The sequence below is a fragment of the Solanum stenotomum genome, chromosome 8 (assembly GCF_019186545.1).
Source record: "Solanum stenotomum isolate F172 chromosome 8, ASM1918654v1, whole genome shotgun sequence".
NCBI lineage: Eukaryota > Viridiplantae > Streptophyta > Magnoliopsida > Solanales > Solanaceae > Solanum > Solanum stenotomum.
The window spans coordinates 23,096,718-23,117,274 of record NC_064289.1 but is presented as its reverse complement, the minus strand read 5'-3'; the positions used below and the strand labels follow the sequence as shown (position 1 = coordinate 23,117,274).

The window sequence follows — 20,557 nt, the reverse complement described above, 5'->3', positions numbered from 1 at the left end:
ATAGGTTTGTTAAGGGTGTCCAACTTTAAATATATCTCCTTTAAATGTCGAATTTGACATATTTATACAACGTAATTTTTCGACGAAGGTTTTCCAGTTGAACACCCTATGGTAGCTCTAGCTACTCCCCATAGATATAGACATGAATAAAAATAACATTTCAATGATTGGAATCACATGTGATAAAGAAAGACTGTCAAAATCTAAAGAAAAGGTTGAAATAATTTTAGGATAAAAAATTGTTTCTATAAATAAATTGTTTGCCTATGATAAATCGGAAACAGATTTATTATTGGTTCGACATTAATGTCAATCAACTTAATCCATTCTCATGATGAAGACAATGTTCAGGAACAAGGTTAAGACTTTAAGGCTTGTTAATAAGTTAATAAAGCTTAAAGTTTTAATGATTTGCTAAGTTTGGCAGATTTGACCAAATAGTGTATCTACGAGATGACACGGTTTGAAATCACCTATGTGAGTGTGAAGTGTAAGCCGTTTCAAAATGAATTTTATGTCAAAAGCCTATTCTTTATACACTCATGAAACCAGGAGGTGTTCATGGTTGAAACGAACACAACCGTAAGAACCATAAACGGTAAAGGGTTAATTGTGTGACATATGGTTGTCTAGGTATACACCAAAGCTCGACGGTTCAGAGATATCGCATCTACCGATTGACCGAGTATATCCGACATATGTTCACTACGGAAAGTCCAAGGGCAAACCTACTTATCCAGATGCAATTGATTCTTGCTTGTAAAGTACACACTCGTCCGTGCATTCCTTATGTTATAAACATTCCCCATTAATGTGGGGGATTGTTGGGTATGTAGCAAGAGTTAATGGGAAATGGAGGGAAGATGAAAGAGGAACTTGAAAAAGTTAGGAACTTGGAAAGTTGAGAACTTGAAAAGTCCTCTTATGCTTTATTGAAAAGACATTTGTCCCTCATCGGTGGTGGGAAGAAAAATAGGAGAGTTTAAATATAGAAACACTCCTATTAATTGTTAAAAGGGTTGAAAAGAGGGACCCCCCTCGCACCGTCGTTGTCATCGCTCGCTCGGCTTCGGCTTCGATTGGATTGGATTTGGAAAAATGATCGATCGAGAGATTATTTTTTGGACAAAGTTTGTTTTTTTAATTAGTTAATTAACCGATTCAATTAATTAGTTAATTGACCCGACCCGACTCGGATCCACGCGCGACCCGTTTTATTTGAATTTCCCGCCGTTGGAAGTGACTGTTCTGAAAGGGTTGCAACTTTCAGAAACAGCCATGACCATTTGAAAGGTTGCAAACTTTCATGGATGGTCGTGTGGATTCTGAAAGGATTGCAACCTTTCGGAACCAGTTCCTCTTGCCTATAAATACATTGATTCCTCAGACTTATTCCTTACGAATTTTTTTGATTTCTTCTTCTTCTTCTGCACAAAATTTCTTCGGGTACTTTACTGCTGTTGAGTAGTTCGCTGACACCAGCGTTTTGGGTATCAATACACTGGTGATTGAGATCATTCTATCCTGGGAGGACATATTCCAAATCAAACCTCGGATACTAGAGGGGAATAATTTCCTTAAGGGGACACTGTGCGTTCAGTGGGCTTGATCTTTTTCTGATTCTGTTTTTCCAGATTGTGGTATGTTTTTTTACAGATTTGAGTTTTGTCAATTAATTTCTATTCATCTATTCTTACTGGTTTATTAAACTTTGATTACTTCGTGTTTCTGCAAAGTTTATTGAAATCAGTAATTCTGATTTTTTATACACAGATTGATAACACAACATGTGTCTGTATTCCTTGGTTATACTAGTGATGAGATTATCAACATGGTTAAGAGCGATCAGGGTGGATTTACGTTGATGCATGTTACGTGACACGATTTCCCTTTGACATCTTTTCATCTGCAAATAATTCTCGATGTGAAAACACAAAGCCGGGGGCTGATCTTTAAATAAGAAAAGAGTGAATTTGCAGGGTCCAAAATGAATTGGCTTATTCGAAAAAGGCCTTGTTCTTTAGAAGATCTGTCGATTGTTTTTACTATATATATATATATATATATATATAAGAGATAAAACTTAAAGAATTAAAAGAACACCCTTATAACAAAATGCTCGCAACTTTAGTGGTTAAGAGGCTTGAACTTGTGCGTTAATGTCTTCTATTTTAGAAATTAATATAAAACTTAAATATTTGAGTCATTTATCAATCGGAATCCTTTATCAATCAGAACTATAGTTAAATAAAAATAGTGTTGATTCCTTATAATTATGACTTGTGAGTCTCTTCAAAAAAATAAATAAATTAGTTCATGTGTATCAATCATCTTGGATATCTCGAATCTCCACTTAGTATTTTTTTAATTCTATTTTTTATTATGTGCTTGAAGTTTTATTTTTATTTTTATTTGTTCATAATAATAATTGTATTTTTTTATTTCCTTGTTACAATGAAATAATTTAGAATTCATTAAATTGATTACAATTGTCCACAATATTCTATTATTTGATCCTCAATTATTAATTGTGCAGATTACGTCATATTCATATTCATATTAGTCTAAATTTGACCTAGTTATACAGATTACTAATAATAGTGGTGTTATTCTAAAAAAAAAACCCAAACTTTCAAAACCAATTTTTACAACTAAAACTTACTTGGAAGAACAAGCTAATGAGTCAAAAAATATCGTCGAAAAGAAGGAATTGATTTAAGTTCATTGCCGATGGATTCTAGAGAAAAGTTACATAATTGAAAATATCATCCAAATTAATGGAGACTCAACTTTTTTTATTAGGTAATTTTTCTTCAAGATCAAAGTAAATAAGATGGAGAAAATTAAAGTTACTTATTTGAATACAGTTTTGTTGTAAAATCAAAGTAATAAGATAATAATACTATAGATGAAAGTAATAGTAATAGAAAAACAAGAGAAGAGAGATTTCTTCTTCTTCAAAGTGTTCAAGTATATTATCCATCGATCACCTATTATATCCCTATTTATACTATTACAAGAGGGTAGTTATAAGGCGACCTCAAACATGAGTACATGCCATTAACCTTTTCAGAATATAGGAAATAATATTATGATGTGTGGGAGATCAATGAGGACGTAGTGGAGGTGCGGGTATTATTATACAATGTGATAAAATTACACCTTGATGTTACAAACATACACATTACTATAATATATTCACAACAAAGTTTGTATATATATTAATCTTGGTATGTAATTATATATAATTAAGAAGCCTTTTCAATCACGGGGTACAATTAATTTTATCAGTCGTCTCAATTTCTGGAGATTGATTTTTCTTTCTCTTGTTGTTCGCTTTATAATCACCATAAAAATATGAAATAAATCCCCATAGAGAAAGGGCAAGAGAAATCCCTTTCTCTGCACTGAAATTTTCGCGGTAAAGGATAACAGCTAAAACTTCGGTGAGAGGAAGTAGAACTGATATCAAAATGCCACATACCAAAGAAGAAGCAGAATAGATGACTCCAATGGACCCTAAGGAGTAGAATTGCCAAATTATTGCACTCAATATTATCACAACATAATATCTACCTTCTCCAAGTTCAAATGTTTTTGCCTCACCTGNGTATATTATCCATCGATCACCTATCATATCCCTATTTATACTATTACAAGAGGGTAGTTGTAAGGTGACCTCAAACATGAGTACACGCCATTAACCTTTTCAGAATATAGGAAATAATATTATGATGTGTGGGAGATCAATGAGGACGTAGTGGATGTGCGGGTATTATTATACATAATGATAAAATTACACCTTGATATTACAAACATACACATTACTATAATATATTCACAACAAAGTTTGTATATATATTAATCTTGGTATGTAATTATATATAATTAAGAAGCCTTTTCAATCACGGGGTACAATTAATTTTATCAATCGTCTCAATTTCTGGAGATTGATTATTCTTTCTCTTGTTGTTCGCTTTATAATCACCATAAAAATATGAAACAAATCCCCATAGAGAAAGGGCAAGAGAAATCCCTTTCTCTGCACTGAAATTTTCGCGGTAAAGGATAACAGCTAAAACTTCGGTGAGAGGAAGTAGAACTGATATCAAAATGCCACATACCAAAGAAGAAGCAGAATAGATGACTCCAATGGACCCTAAGGAGTAGAATTGCCAAATTATTGCACTCAATATTATCACAACATAATATCTACCTTCTCCAAGTTCAAATGTTTTTGCCTCACCTGAAATTGCCTGCAAAGTATGTTTTACAACATTAATTAATAATATTTTTAAAAAAATATATAAACTAGTGATAATTATTTTTTGCTTTACGCGTCATATAAGTTGGATGATTATATCTTATTAGGGTAAAACTAGTGAAAGTTAACGTAATTCTTTTTTTTTTTTCAACTTTTTCTGGTGGGTTTTTTAGTGTATTTAACTTATATGCACTTTAATATAAATAATTTTTACACTATGTGGATAACTAGTTTCACTTGTTAATTATGAACAGTTATCTCAAGGTGCTCTGACATTGTAATATTTTTTTAGCTCTAACAGAAGTTAAGTGCTTTCTTAGACTATCAATATAGTTTAAACGGAAAAGGGCCAAAAATATTCTTATACTATTTGAAAAGGTTTAAAAATACCCCTCAGTCAATTTTTTGGATTCACTATTACCCTTAAAATTAACAACCTTATATTTTTAATTACTATTATAATTAATTATTATGTGGCGTCTTTCTATTGTATAAAGTTAAATTTCAACCCACCAAACTTTCTCCTTACCCATCCGATCCATATTGACATCCCTTAATCCAAATCCAATTAAAACCCATATTGACATCCCTTGACCCAAACCCAATTAAAAGATCCATCAGAAATAAAAAAGATTGAATCATCTCTTCTCCCCCTTTCTTATTTTTCTTCATTACGTTTCTTGAAATTTAAAGCTCAAAAAAGTACATCAAAATTGCTACCAGGTAGGCAAAGGTATTTCTTGTTAGAATTATGTTATTTTTTTGTTGATTATCGATTTTTCCTTGTTTGAAAGGTAATGGAATTACTGAAGATCGTGCGGAGGAATGTATGAATTGGAGAGATGAAATCAGTCCATATACCAAGGATTTGCTGACTGATTACAGAGAAACAAAACAAGGGTGTGAAATTCATTTTATTGGAGAGTACTTTGGTTATGAAATGCATGAAGGAGAAGACAAGCATAGGATATTAGGTTGGGGGAGGAGATGATTCAATCTTTTTTATTTTTGATGGATTTTTTAATTGGTTTGGGTCAAGGGATGTCAATATGGGTTGGGTGGGTAGGAGAAAGTTTGGTGGATTGGAATTTAATTTTATCCAATAGAAAGACACCACATAATAATTAATAATAATAATAAAAATTAAAAATATAAGATTGTTAGTTTTAAGGGTAATAGTGAACCAAAAAAGTTGACTGGGGAATATTTTTTGCCCAAATAGGTGGATGGGGGTATTTTAAAAAAGGGTATTTTTGGACCTTTTCCATAGTTTAAACTACTCCCTCTTTGAAGTTTAAGAAAGAAAAAAAGAAGTGTTTGTGTAATGGTACATAAAGTTAAAATGTTACTAAATATAATAATGTGTCATGATTAGAAGTAACCGTGTAAATATGATGGCAATTAAATGGAGGGAGGATCCTAAATAATGACCTGAAAATCGTTGTTAATGATCATCCCAATTGTTGAAAAGAGAGTAGCAACAAAGCAATATACAATCTGAAACTCCAATACAAATGTGTAAGTGATTGCTTGTTGTGCCTTTTTGTATATCAACTCTACCAAAGGAAAAATAAGGCCAGCCAATGCAGCAGCTGCCAGGGTCATAATAAACCCTAATATATAGAGTTTCTTCGACTCTCCCTCCGGTCGATCACTACCGGAGTGTAGGGCCAAAACCACTGCACCAATCGTTAATAAAAAAACGGAGTTGACGGAATAAGAAGTGAACTTCAGCCTCACAATAATGAAGGCAAAGAAGGCAGTGAAAACAAGTTGAGTAGAACTGAGAAGTCCGCTAGTGGAAACGGGTAATTTGGCTAAGCCATAAGCGTAGGAATAGTTCACACATCCTTGTAGGATTCCAATCCCTATAGTGGCCATGAAAATCCGGGGAGTCATGAGAATGAGCTTGCTGCTATTATTATTATTATTTTTGCGACGATACAAGTAGGAAATGACTAAAGGGATGAAATTGATTGGCCAAGCAACAGTTTGTAGCCAGCATGATAACCAAATTCTTTTGCCTCCTTTGATGAAGTAGAGGCGCATGATCAAAGGGGCACCACAGGTTCCTACAGCTAGAAATATAGAGTTGATGATTAGAAGAATTTTCTTCATTCTTGAGCTTACTTGAGGTTCCATTTTCTATAGAGTTATTCTTTCCAAATGTAGTGTCATTTATATATATAGACAAAAAAACAACATGGTATTGTCATATATTGATGACTTTATTACCACACTGACAAATCACCCACAATATGGGACCAATGGGATTTATGATAGCAAACCAAAGTTCTTATATCTATATGTTAGCTACGCGGCTCAATAAAATTTGTAGCATAAAATCAAATCTTATAATTAGTTTAAGTATAGGTAATTGTATCCATTTTATATTATGTCTTTTTTTTATTTGGAAGAAATTTAAGAATGTATACCACTTTTAAATTTGAGTGTTAGAAAAGCTACCTGAAAATTAAATTTGAATGTAATTATTACACTAAATTACATTCAAATATAAGAACCATAATTACAAAATATAGCAGGGAGATATTTTCATTTACCATTCATTGAAAGGATTTCTTAAAAAATCTATACAACGGTAGCATCCCAATTACAACTTGATTTTTTTTTTCTAATTTATGGCCAAAATCTTCTTTCATATTTTTTGCTTAAAATATTCTTCCCTAATTTATGATCGAGAGTTTCTCTCTTACATCCAAATCAGTATGGTCCTATGTTTTATCTATATTTTGCTCAAACAAATTCCAAAAATCATATAAAGTTGGATTCAAAAATCGATTAGCTATACATAATTTATAAGTATTTCAAACACACAGTATTCACTCATCAATTGAAACAAACCAAATTCCATGCTATACATATTTCATTAACATGCCACTTTTCAACATTTTAAAGACTAATTTATATAACATTTATACCCATTTTTATAAGCATATCACTTTTCAATATTTTTAGACTAATTTATGTAGAATTTTATACACATATAAGTTAGAAATCGCACACAATTTTCTTATATATATGAAAATTGTATAAATTGATATAATATATGTATATTTCTCCTATAATTTAAAATTTCACTCTTAATTTTCCTACATGAAAATTTATAAATTTGGTATGAAACATTTATATTTCATAAAATTTGTAGTGCGTTTGGAAGTGATGATGAGTTTTCATAAGTTAAGAAGTGAATATTGAATGGAATTTTAGGTTTAGAGTTTACAATAGATACTCTATATATTCAAAGATAAAAATATAAATATGACAATTTTTAACTAATTTAATTATATTTTTGTTCTATACGAAAATTAAGTAATCTGTATCCGTTTCGATAAATCATTAATTATAAATTTTAATTGATTCATTAACCATTAGTTTGATAATCCAATATCAATAAATTAATAAGTCAATTTTACAATTAAATTTTCGATTACGATTCAATTTTAAACGGCGGCCTAAAAATAAAAATTCATCTAGCTTAATATACGCATGTGGCTATTTAAGAAACTAAATACACTAGTCAGTACCTAATGGTGGAGCTAGGCTTTCTTGAGTTCGGCAAAAGTCAATAATTTTAGTGTAGGTTTTGTATTAGAGAGAATGTTAAGATTGACTTAAAAGTTGGTCAAACTTACTTTCAAGTCATTTTTAACTTTTGAGATTGTTTGGCAAAGTTAAAAATAACTTAAAATAAGTTTTAAATGACTTAAAAAAGTTAAAAACCAAAAGTAAGACTCCGTCTACTTTTTATTTTATTTTTACTTAAAAGTCATTTAAAGTTTGACTTTTTATTTTTTAACTTACAATATATTTTTCAGCCTATCCAAACGGGCTCTTAGTGTTTAAAATATTCTTCTAATATGTATAAATAATTTATCAAGAAAAAAGTTAACTTCTTTTTAAAAAATTCTAAAATCTATAAACTCAAAATTTTAGTTCCATCTATAATGAGTACATTAAATAAGTTAAATGGATTCCACAATGTCACAAAAATTATACCTTTTTGACTGAGACAGAAGAAAATAAACTAAATTGATCTGAGTTTTTTGGTCCAATAAAGGAAAGGTTTTCAAGGGGATTTTAATGGAGAGGTGTAGCTGCCACAAAAGTCAAAGCATAATGGCAACAAAAAGGGCTGAGATTTCAAATAGATGTATAGAGGTCCAATCCAAACAAGTCTAGTGAAAAAATGAAATCCTAAAAGTAACCTAGTAGTTGAATTAGCTCAATAAATTGAGGATTGTGGTAAGTAACAGAGTCCATGATATTTTTTAAATTTTTTCTTGGAGATGAGTATCAAAAATATAAGTTTGATCATAAGATTCAAGAAATTCGGAATTTGAAAGAATCTAAAAGATAACAAAGAGGTGTTTTCGCTTCAAATTATTTACAAACAATAAAAAAACAACTTCAATTTGTATTCATGACTGAACACAACTCTAATTTTTAAATATAACTTTTTTTGTTTAAAAATAATAATCTTTTTTTAATTTCATAATGAAACATAATCAAACACCTATTAATATTATGATGTAACGGAAGGCCAATAAAATCATGACGAAGGATCCAAATTTGGGTCAGTTTCCTATAAATACAAAGGGTACTTTTAACTATTCTAGAACAGACTAAAGGAAAGTCAAGTACATAGATGGGATATAATTATCTTATGCATGTTTTACAATTTGAGCTATGACCTCCTGACAACCATCTTGCACACTTTATATATTTAATTTGATTTTTCACCTTAATATTTGTCTTGAAATATTTTTTCCATATTTTCTTTACATATTTGATTAATTTTTATTTAATATATGCTGTCAGAATTGGTGCGTTAAGATGTTACTATATACATGAATGATTATGCTTACTTAGTCAAGGTAATGCATCTTTGGGATGATGATATTATACAATATTTTGATAGTTTGTAATTAATTTAATGTGTGGTTGCTGATTATATTTCGTTTTTATGGTATATGGATGTGATGTTTTGTAGTTACTTTTTATTTTTATTCATAGCATAATTTAAATTTTCTAGATGGATTGTTTATCCTAAAAGATCCAAATATTTGGGAATGATTCTCTAAAAATCAATCTGTACTAGCAATAGAATACTTTGGCTTGAAGAGTATTCTTATGGAGATTTGTGCATGATTAGAGCACAAGTTTTTTCAATGAGGTTTCTCTTTTTTTCTAAAACAAAGTTGGCTGAATTAAAATAGTTGGGAATCATTTGCATGAATATTGGCATCTTAACATGACTAATTGAGTACCATCTTTAGATTATGCAATAATTTTTATATCCCACCTTATGAGTTGTGTGATCTATTTTTGTGTAATTGTGCCTAATAACCCATTTTCTTAATCAATCATATTGCAAGTCATATCTCCTTTTTACCATGATCATCACTTGAATCAAACTACTTTATCTCTCTATACTTATTCGAAATCTAATTTCTAGAGACGCAGTAAGCAGTAAATAACAAAATTAACAAACGCAAACTCATCATGAAAAACTCTTTTCTCAAGGGAGTCAAAAACCACGACCTCTACTATGTAGGATTTCAATCACTAATTTCCACTAACTTTTCAAGAGCAACAGTTCATAATATAACTCAGCAATCTAAAGGACTCACTAAAGCACCTGAAACCATAGTTAACTCAAATTGTTCTAGCTCTCCAAGAAGATAAACTTCTTCTTGTTATAAATCTCATAATGATCACACCTTTAACAATGCTGGGAATTATTACAACTCTATAATAATCTTATTACAAAATCGACTAATAACCTTAACCTTTAACTATCTAAACATCAAACAAAATAACTCACCAATTTACTTCAACTAGTGAACTCAATAAAGACTAAAAACTTTAGTCTTTAACTGTCACGCTCCGAGCCTACATCCTGGGTGGGACTGACACTCGAGAACCATTGCTGGCCCCAAGCGAACCCTTGGTCTGACTTACTACTCAACGGAAGACTTACTCATGATAAAAGTACTTTAAAAAGTAAACTGAAATCTCAATAGATAACTTAGAATGTATAAAGAAATATTCACTAGCCAAAATGGCACTCAAGTCTCAAACATCAAAACAGGAATGGAAAGACTCAAGACTAACATCAACTAACTGTCTATGAAGCCTCTGACAACTGAGATGGACGTCGGAACAAGACCCACGACATCCTAATGAACTAAAATGATAAAGTAATGAAAAGGGGATCCTCCGGAAGCAAGGAGGCTCACCAAAAACTCTGAAGCTCAACTAGAATCAACGATGCGCTGGATGCTGATCCTGGTTGCCTGTATTTGCATCATAAAAAGATGCAGACCAACTGACATTAGTACATTAAATGTACGAGCATGCGAGGGGAATACTAAAACAAGACATAAGCTTGAAAGGAACTGAAGGAACATACCTGGTCTCAATTCAACTCAATTCATTTCAATATAAAGCAATAATGTAAATGCAATATAAAGAAAAGCTTTTAACATTTATAAAATATTAATAGAATTCAATAATAAATATAATTTGGCAGGACATCAACAACCCTCGAAGAACAACAAGGCCACACATACCCACCACCTGTGGAACCGGTAGACATATACAACAACAACAACCGCATCAAGACAGATGATAATCTCTAGAAGTGTTGTCTTTTATATTTTCTATCATGTCCCTTATATGTTCTATCAATTTTTTACAAATTACAGATATATATATAAAATTGAATTTTTCGAACTCCAACATATATGCATGGTTCATGTTTACTATAAATTATTTAAAGAGCATATTATTTTTTTTTACCTTGATATGAAGTATAATTTTTCTCATATTTTCAACATATTCATCAATAGGGCATTTCCACCAAACTAAAGTATGACTAAAGAAGGCTGAATTTTATCATTCTGCAAGTGAATAAACCAAATTATAATTTCACATAAAAAAATTGAAGAAAAAAAAATATCAACTAAGTAGTAAATAATGTCTAAACTATTGGATTTAGTTCGTTTGAAAAGCCACAAAGTAATGGCTAGCAATAAGGTCTAAACTATCTTTATGCATCCTATCAACAACTATGTATTATTATTATTATTATTAGACTTTTAACAAACAAGAAAATAAAACGAGAATATATATTTATTTTTTTAAATAACAGCCTGCAAGGCTCATTGGCCGCTGGTTGAGCCTTACAAGGCTCATCGGAATTTGAGCCTTGTAAGGCTCATTGGAATTTGAGCCTCATTTTAGAAAACCTGATTTAAACAGTGTTAAGAATTGTTGCCCTTTAGATTTCATAATTAATTGAGTTACCCTTTTAGAATTTTCAAAAAAATTTGTTGCCCTTTTGGTTTCGGACTCGGATTTATTATAGCAAAACAAAGTTCTTGTATCTTTATTATGGAAAAATGATATATATATATATATATAGCTTTTCAACATTTTTATACTAATTTATATAGAATTTTATACGTATAATTTAAGAAATCGCTAACAATTTTTTTACATATGAAAATTATGTAAAATTGATATGAAATGAATATATATTTCTCTTAAAATTTAAAATTTCACTTGTAAATTTCTTGTATGAAGCATTTATATAACTTCATAAATTTTGTAGTGTGCTTGGAAATGTTGATGAGTTTTCCTAAGTTAAGAAGTGAAATTATGAATACTGAATGAATTTTTAGCTTTAGGGTTTACAATCAATACTCTACTAATCCAAAAATAAAAATATAAATATGATAATTTTTAATGAGTTTACATATATTCAATAATTAAGTGATCTGTCTTTATTTTGATAAATTGTTAATAGTAAAATTTAAATTTATTTAATAACGGATTAATTTGATATCTCAATATCAATAAATTAATAAGTCAAATTTGTAATTGAATTATATTACGATCGATTTTGAATGGTCATAATTAATGAAAAGTGAAAACCATCTAGTTGAATATAAGCATGGGGCTATTTAAGAAATTAAATAAACCAGTCAGTACCTAGGGTAGAGCTAGGTTTGAAATAGATGAAAAAAGGTCCAATCAAAACAAGTCCAGTGAAGAAAATGAAATCCTAAAAGTAAGCAAGTAGTTCAATTAGCTCAATAAATTTAGGATTGTGATTAGTAACAAAAAGTAGAGTTTGAAATTTTATTTTTTTGTTAAATTTTAAAAAATACGTCTGATCATAAAATTTAGGGATTCAATCTGAAGTTGAATTTCAGAATTTCTAAGAATTTAAAAAATAAAATAATGTTTTCCCTTTAAATTACTAACAAATAATTAAAACTAACTCTAATTTATCTCAAGCACAATTTTAATTTTCGAATATTATATTTTCATTTTGCAAACAAAAAATTACATTTTTCAAATTAAGCATGACCTCATGCCTAATACAATGGTGTAACGGAAGGCCAATAAAATCATGACGAAGGATCAAATTTGGGTCAGTTTCCTACAAAATCCAAGGTGGTACTTTTAACCATTATAGAAGTTAGAACAGACAATAATGGAACGCCAAGTACGTGAATATATATATATAGTGGCGGAGCTAGAAATTTAATTAAAGGTGTCCAAAAATAATAGCTTGTGGCTATCAAAATAAAATAAAATAAAATAAAATAAAATAAATAGTGTTATTTGGGGTTCGAACCTAAAACTTTTTCACTCAAATAGGTTTGTCAAGGGTGTCCAACTTTAAATATATCTCCTTTAAATGTAGAATTTGACATATTTATACAACGTAATTTTTCGACGAAGGTTTTTCAGTTGAACACCCTGGGGTAGCTCTAGCTACTCCCCATAGATATAGACATGAATAAAAATAACATTTCAATGATTGGAATCACAGGTGATAAAGAAAGACTGTCAAAATCTAAAGAAAAGGTTGAAATAATTTTAGGATCAAAATTGTTTCTATAAATAAATTGTTTGCCTACGATAAATTGGAAACAAATTTATAATTGGGAAATGATTTTTTACAACAATTTCAGGATTATCATCAAACCTTGTATATGATAAACCTTAAAACTCCTTGTGGACATTTTATAAAAGTCCCGAGAAAACAAAATTCATATAGTCTTGAAAAAGACAATGGAAACTACAAAAGAAAGGATATCTTCATGACGTAAGTGCTTACGTCTTTGTTTGTCTTCTTTTGACTATTGCATTTATTCATGATTGTGGTCCAGCATTTTACACGCTAGTTTCCATGTTTCTTCCGTTGCTCCTAGTCTATGAAGCTCCATGTCAAGAATTTTGTCTTTTAATTCTTTTGATTTGGATTTTCCTTTGGTTAACAAAACCCAATCATGGTCTTGATCTAAGACCTTGTAGTCTTCATTGTAGAATCGTTTAAGAATAAAATACAATGGTTTTATTCCTAACACTCGCCTAGTTTGAATCCACTTCTTATTAAGATGAGGAAGTTTCTTGTCCACTCCTGTGGCTTTGACATTAAAATCTTTTGTTTTTTTCAACTGGTATGTAATTGAGTGTTAGATAATAAGCTTGCAAATCTTTGCTTTCCATAGAAATGCTGAAAAATCTGCAATATACTCCATCTCCTTGGGCAAAGTTTTTAACTGAATTGAACAGTTTTGATGATAATTGTGATATTTCATTTATATATATATATGATTTATGAGCAACTTATATAGATATGTTATATTAAGAAAATATTTCCCCTCTATAGTAATAAATAAATCTATACTGCATGCATAATTCACTTTTAGGGTGTTTGGTATGAAGTGTAATACCTCGACAATTTCTACGCTAAGACCTAAATCATTTTTCATTTGTGTATAAAGTCGTATCGGGTGATTCTTGAATTGTTTTTAGGTGTTAAGGTCATATTTTTAGTGTAGGAATTGTTTTGGCTATGAATTAATAAGGTCACTAGAATCCTCGAGAATAAAGTTAAGATGAAAGCTTCCTTACCGATTAAGTTTTGATATAAGATTGTACTTTGGATATGATTGTTGAATTTTTATTCCTAATTATTGAATTGATGTCTATTGTGCATTGAGATTTATTGAGTTGATTGTTCATGTCTATTCTTCAGCATGAACCCTATCCATGAGTATTCATTGAGTTCTTATAGAGAATCTTTAAACAAACGTAATTGTTTTAAATTGAGTTTTGAGAAAGCAAAGAGGAGTCTTGAGAAAGAGTTTGAAAAATGATTTGAGAAAGATTATAAGGGAATTAAGTAGTCCCAAATGCATCATTTTGTTACATTGAGAAGGAGAAACTTTTATTTCTAAATGAGTTCATGAGTTCAGAGATACTTTAGAGCATTACCTCTTTAAAAAGGTATTTTGATTAATTACCTCAAAACAAAGAAAGAGTATGGATTATACATTTAAGCATGAGTATATATTTATTAGGAGTAAAATTTAGCACCGATATGGGGATGATTTCAGACAACACAAAATTCTCATAAATCATGTATACCAACATAGATAAAGGATCATACTTTTTAGATGAATCTCTTAGTGGATCCACTTAGTTTGGAGGTTCTATACCCCAACACAGTATATGACAGTTTTAGCAGCATGGGCGAAACAATGTATCATCATGTATCTTATAGTGATGATTGTCGGTTAGAGAATATCCTAAATATAGTTAAGGTGTATTACTATATCACTTATTATGTTTAGTTACAGAGATGAGTAAATATTTTTGTACATTTTAAATGATTTCATTCCTTTAATTCTTTACATTCAGTTGAGTTTATGATATACCTATTGCAGTCCTTTCATTCAATTATTTTGTTTAGGCTATATTACATACTCGTACATTCAATGTACTGATGCCTTTCGACTTGCATCTTTTAATGATGCAGATACATGCACTTATGATCCTCAACAAAAGTCCGTTGAGATCACTTCATCCGCTAGTCAGCTTTTGAGTGAGGCCTCATTGCTTTCGGAGGACTCCAGTTTTGTGAGTTATCAGTGTTAATTTTTTAGAAGTTATGGGTCTTGTCACTGCACTCATCTTATACAGTAGAGGCTTCATAGATAGACAATTTTGGAGAGTCTTTCAGTTTCATAGGTTTTCTTTAAAACTTATGTTTGATACTCAGTATATTCAGAGAGTTTTGAGATTTAATACACTATTGATTTAGCATTTCTTTCAGTTTGATGATTGTGTATGCTTGAGTTAGTTCTTTGATTGTAATCAGCTAGGATGAGGGTTCGCTTGGGGACCAACAATGGTTCTCGAGTGCCCACGTCCAAGGTGTAGGGTCGAATCATGACAAACTTGGTATCAAAGCACATAGTTCAAGTATCCTAGGGTGTCTATGAAATCGTGTCAGTAGAATCTTATTTATGGTTGCGAGGGGCCCACTTCTATAACTAAGGGACTACATACATTTAAGAAAAGTTTCCCTTCTTTCAAACTTTAAATAGTGCAATAGAATTGTGTCATGAGGAACATATTCAAACTCATGTGTTTCTCAAATCCATTAATCAACTACCCCTCATACTCAAGTTGGTTGAAAAGAAAAGTCAGATACTTATCAATGAGTTGCTCTCAGTAAAAGTTTAGAAATTCATGAGACTCGAGGAGGGGGGGGGGGAGGGTGTGAGAGAAGCATGTGATAAAGAGTACCCCTTTATTCATATGACTCATGCATTCGAGCTAAAAGCAAGGGAATGAGGGCTGGTAGGAGTGGGCAAAAACATAATTTTTTAAAAATTTGAAAATACTTTTCGAAAATAAATTTTTAATTATCTTTCTAGTAGGGGTGGGGGGATGTAGGGGTTGGGTTAGGGGTGGGATAAAAATATTAGAATTTTAAATTTTAAATGTTTTTCAAAAACAAACTTTTAAAAAAATGTGTAGCCAGGGGTGTCCTAGTTCAGATCGGTGTCGAGGTGATCGGTTAATTCAAAAGTCAATGTCCTAGTTCGGGAGTCGGAGTCATATCCTAGATTGATTATCGGGGTTTGTTACCACGTCAGAAATTATTTTTCTAAAATGTAGTTTCTACTCTCAAGCATAAATAAAGGATATTTTCTCTAGAAAATATTTTGGGATAAGACACAATTACTCCCTAAACTATGACCAAAATTCCAGAGACGCACCTTAACTAAACTATCGAGCTGAGATCAGATATCTGACCCATTGTTTGATCCCAACACCCGCTTGAACATGATTGATCAATATGGAATCCTATATTCTCGACACTCAAATAGAGACCAGACATCCAAATCAGGACAGATCCCCGACAACCAATAATCGATGCGGGACTCAACTTTTGAATCAGGACCCGACCCAACTCTATTTACGATCCAAAATTTAACTTTCAAATTAAGATTCGACCCCGACTTACGAATCAGGACTCGACCATACCCAATTTGAAACCTGATATTCAAACTAGGATTTGAATTTTTTTAAAATACAATTGCAAAGGGAAGGGGGGCTGGTATGAGTGGGCAAAAACATAATTTTTTAAAAATTTGAAAATATTTTTCGAAAACAAATTTTTAATTATCTTTTTTATTTGGGGGGCGGGTGTGGTAGGGAGTTGGGTTAAGGTGGGGTGCTGTAGGGGGTTGGGTTAGGGGTGAGATAAAACAAATTAAAATTTTAAATTTTAAATACTCTTCAGAAACAAACTTTTAAAAAAATGTGTGGGCAGGGGGGTAAAAAACTAACATTATTAAAATTTGAAGTATTTTTTAAAAATAAAATTTTAATTTTTTTTATTGGGGAGGGGCTGGGGTTGTTTTCGGGGTAGGGGGTGTGGTAGGGGTGTAAAAAATGATTTTATCTTTAAAAAAGAAAGGTGGGGAGGGTCGGGGTATGGGGTTGTGTAAAGAATATTGTAATATGAGATCAAAGAAGAGTTTTGAAAAAATGTTTTCTTTAATTTTTAAAGGAAATTCATTTTCTTTAAATACGAGGAAAAGAAGGTGATTTGGAAAACATTTAAATCAACTAAACATGAGAAGATTTAAAATTCCTTATACCAAACACACCCTTAATACATAGTGCAAATTTATCATAGTATAGCTATATATTGCTATAAATAGTAATAAATAAAAAGTATCGCTAAAATCAATACTCTCTCTGTCCACTATTGTTTGTCAGGTATACTAAAAATAGTTGTCCAAAATTAACTGTCACTACAAAAAAACGCTTAAATAGCAGGAGTTAATTTTAAGGTTGGTGGGGGTTTAAAACCCCTGCAATCTAGTATTGCGGCAGTTGCCAAAACTCCCACAATAAGAGTTGTCGCAAGCAATTTGCGGCAGTTTTTTTTTACCCCCACAATCAATTAGCGGGGGTTACTTTGCGAAGGTCAATCCACGCTTATTTAAAATTAAATCTTTTAATATTATTTTTTCATATTCAAATAGCGGGGGTTTAAAACCTCCAATTTTTTTGTAAATTGCTTATATTGAAAGATCTGGGCAATCATAAGCTCTACAATTCATTTAATTATTTTTTATTCATATATTATTTACACACTAATTAAGCTATAAATCATAATCAAATCCAAAAAATATCTCAAGGTCAAGAAATATATATTCTTTAACGACATATCATAAAGTCACAAAAATATTACATTGTGTTCATAGGCAAAATTGGTTCACTAGCAGCATCACTTGGCTGCATAAAAAAATAAAGTATAAAATTAATTAAGTGATATTAGAAAATGTGAAATCCTTGGCAAATATTAGTTTCAAACTATACTTATCATCAGTTAATATATGTCAACCAAAAATGTGTTAAATAAAGGAGAAGAAAAGAACTTTACTTACAGTTATTGTAGGAAAATTTGTCAAAGGAGAAACAAAGAACCGCGCAAATTGTTCTGGTATCATCCCTTCTTTCATTATCATATACGCATTAAAAGCATTTATCATTTGATTGTGAGCATTCATCATTTGATTGTGAGCATTTATCCTTTGATTGTGATTCTCTTGGCATTGAGACGAACATGCCTCTTCACTACTTTGTAGCACTTGCACCACCAAAACGTGGTCTTACTTGTTTAAAAACTTTACTGGGAACGACTCCTAAACCCAAACATCTAACCTTTCCAGAGTGCTCTTTTCCTAAAACCTTACCAACAACATCATTTGGCGTAATTTGAGACTCATCCATGGTACTTTGGCTCAAAGTTAGCTCAATTTTTTCCTATACATACAAAATCAATACGCCAAATAAAGAAGCAGTAATATTGAAATCACCTTAGTAAACACAGAAAGATAAAAAGTAATTATATTTAAGTCTATACATTCCATGTACACGTAAGAACATGAGTAGTTAGAGGAACGGGACCACAAGCTTTCTGGATAACAAAAGAAGCACAAACTTTCTGGATAACAAATATTAGGTAATAACAAAAGACAAGCTAGCCAAGATATTCCTTTTCTTTCAAATATCATCTATTGCCTCTTTTACTATCTTTTTTTTTTTGAATAAGGAAGACATCTACTCTTGCAGTAACAATAGATTCACACTTATGAATAGAAAAAAACATAAGAAGTTTTGCATGCCTATCCTTTTTTTTATCTTATTGAAATACAATTAGAATTCATAAAGAAACTTACACATATTTCTTTTGTAGCTTCATTAACATATACTACATCTTTATTTTTATGAGTAGCAATATATATTTGTGCTCGTCCAGGCCTTTGTCCAGTTTCAGCTATCTACAAATAAAAAATTGAAATCAGAATAATTTACTACTAAAAAATGAATACATAATAAGTTAATTTACTAATCACCATTTCAGCCCTTCTCGTAGCATTCGTTTTGGACCCACCTGTATGTGGAATTGTGTTAACACTCAATTTTGACCCTCTCCGAGAAGAATTAATATACGAGCTTCTTAATTCCCAAACGATTTAGGGTAATTAGTTTTATAAAATTCATATATTTTTCGAAGTCATTTTAAGTGATCCTAGTCGATTTACATGACTTATAAATAGTAAATATATTTCATATAGTTTTATAGATATAATTGGTATATTTCATGAATATTTGAAAATCATCTCAAAAAGATTTTATTTTAAATATTCTATTAAAATTAGTTTAGTTTAAAGTGAGGGTTATAGTTTCTTATCGATTAGTTCATAACTAAGTTAGTTATTTTATTTTTGTTAAGATTAAGAAGCTCCTTAATTAATTTATATAATTTCATCTTGTTGAGATTTTGGCCGAATTCACAAATCAATTTCAAGCCGATTAAAATTTTAACCTCAATTGGTTATAATGTTAATCGTAGCTTTGTCCTCATTTTATTTCCAATCTTTTTCGGGCCTTTATTTTGCATATTTCAGCAGCCCAACACTTAAAATCAGCCCATTTTTATTTTCTTTCAATCAGTCCTAGCAACTCAACCCACCCTTTAATCCAATTCCCAGCAAATCAACTCCCAGCCCACTCCCTTTTCCCTTTAACTCGACCCGATCCAGCCCACCCCTCCAATTCTCAAAAGACCTAGAAGCTGCCTAGCGTACAATTTCCAGAAAGCAGCAGCTCACAAACGATAGCAGCAACTTCCGACTCTAGCAGCAATTTCAGACGCGTGAATCAGTTCCTGCGTCTCTTGTCCTCTTCCTAACGTCACTATCCACATTTAATATCACAGCAGCAGCAAGCAAGCATGCGTCTACCCCTTTCCTCTTTCGGAATGGGGTGATTTTTCGGATAAAGGGTTGTCTTCCTTAAATGGTGAAAGAACTTTTGGAGTTTGAATTTCGAATGGGCCTCCCTCCTATCCGAAATCTATTCGTTTCCCTCCAAAAAAATCTACCCTAATTTCTCCCTATATAACATCTTTTCTGTCCATTTGTGGAAGGGGGAGATTTTTCGAAGTTAGAACATTTTGAGTTAGAGAAAATAATTAGAGGATAGAGTGGAAAAAGATATACGAAGGAAAGAATACGAAAAGAATCGCTAGTTTGCAAAAGATAGGAAATTCCATTTTCCTTTTTTCTTCTGCTCACTGTTTGGCAAAGCTCGTCGGAATTCGGTGAAGCTCAGTTTGTGGTGAAGTCACTGCTATTTAGTTCGTTGTCCCAGTTGCTACTCCAAGAAAGGTAATCCTGCCCCCTCTCACCTTATATTTCGATATGGTGGGTTGCACCACAATCTATGTACCCATTTTGTTAAGTGAAGTTGATTTTTGCTTTGGCTTTACTCTTCTGTGAGTTTGAGTTATGAATGTTTGTTAATAAGCATCAGTGAAATCACTTTGGAGATCACATTGGTCATTGCAATTTGTTAGCTCAATTTTACTTTTTATAGTCA

The 20,557-nt window shown here is 31.2% G+C and overlaps 1 protein-coding gene across 2 annotated transcripts; it reads right to left on the bottom strand.

The window, feature by feature from the left end:
* Nucleotides 1-3,790: 3,790 nt before the first annotated feature.
* Nucleotides 3,791-12,203, bottom strand: LOC125874277 (purine permease 3-like). 2 transcript variants are annotated; one of them, XM_049555132.1, is made up of 3 exons: nt 12,184-12,203; nt 5,696-6,389; nt 3,791-4,256 (listed from the first exon to the last, which is right to left on the bottom strand). In XM_049555132.1, the coding sequence occupies exons 1-3, from the start codon at nt 12,201-12,203 to the stop codon at nt 3,906-3,908; spliced, it is 1,065 nt and encodes a 354-aa protein (XP_049411089.1). In that variant the 3' UTR covers nt 3,791-3,905. The 2 variants fall into 2 exon arrangements, with proteins under 2 accessions (XP_049411089.1, XP_049411088.1); XM_049555131.1 differs by lacking the exon at nt 12,184-12,203 and adding an exon at nt 8,537-8,545 and having other exon boundaries at nt 5,696-6,409.
* Nucleotides 12,204-20,557: the final 8,354 nt, after the last annotated feature.

Coding starts and splice junctions, on each gene's coding strand:
- LOC125874277 (XM_049555131.1), bottom strand. Junction 4,257..5,695: donor TCATTAACAACGATTTTCAG/GTCATTATTTAG, acceptor CATACTTTGCAG/GCAATTTCAGGTGAGGCAAA.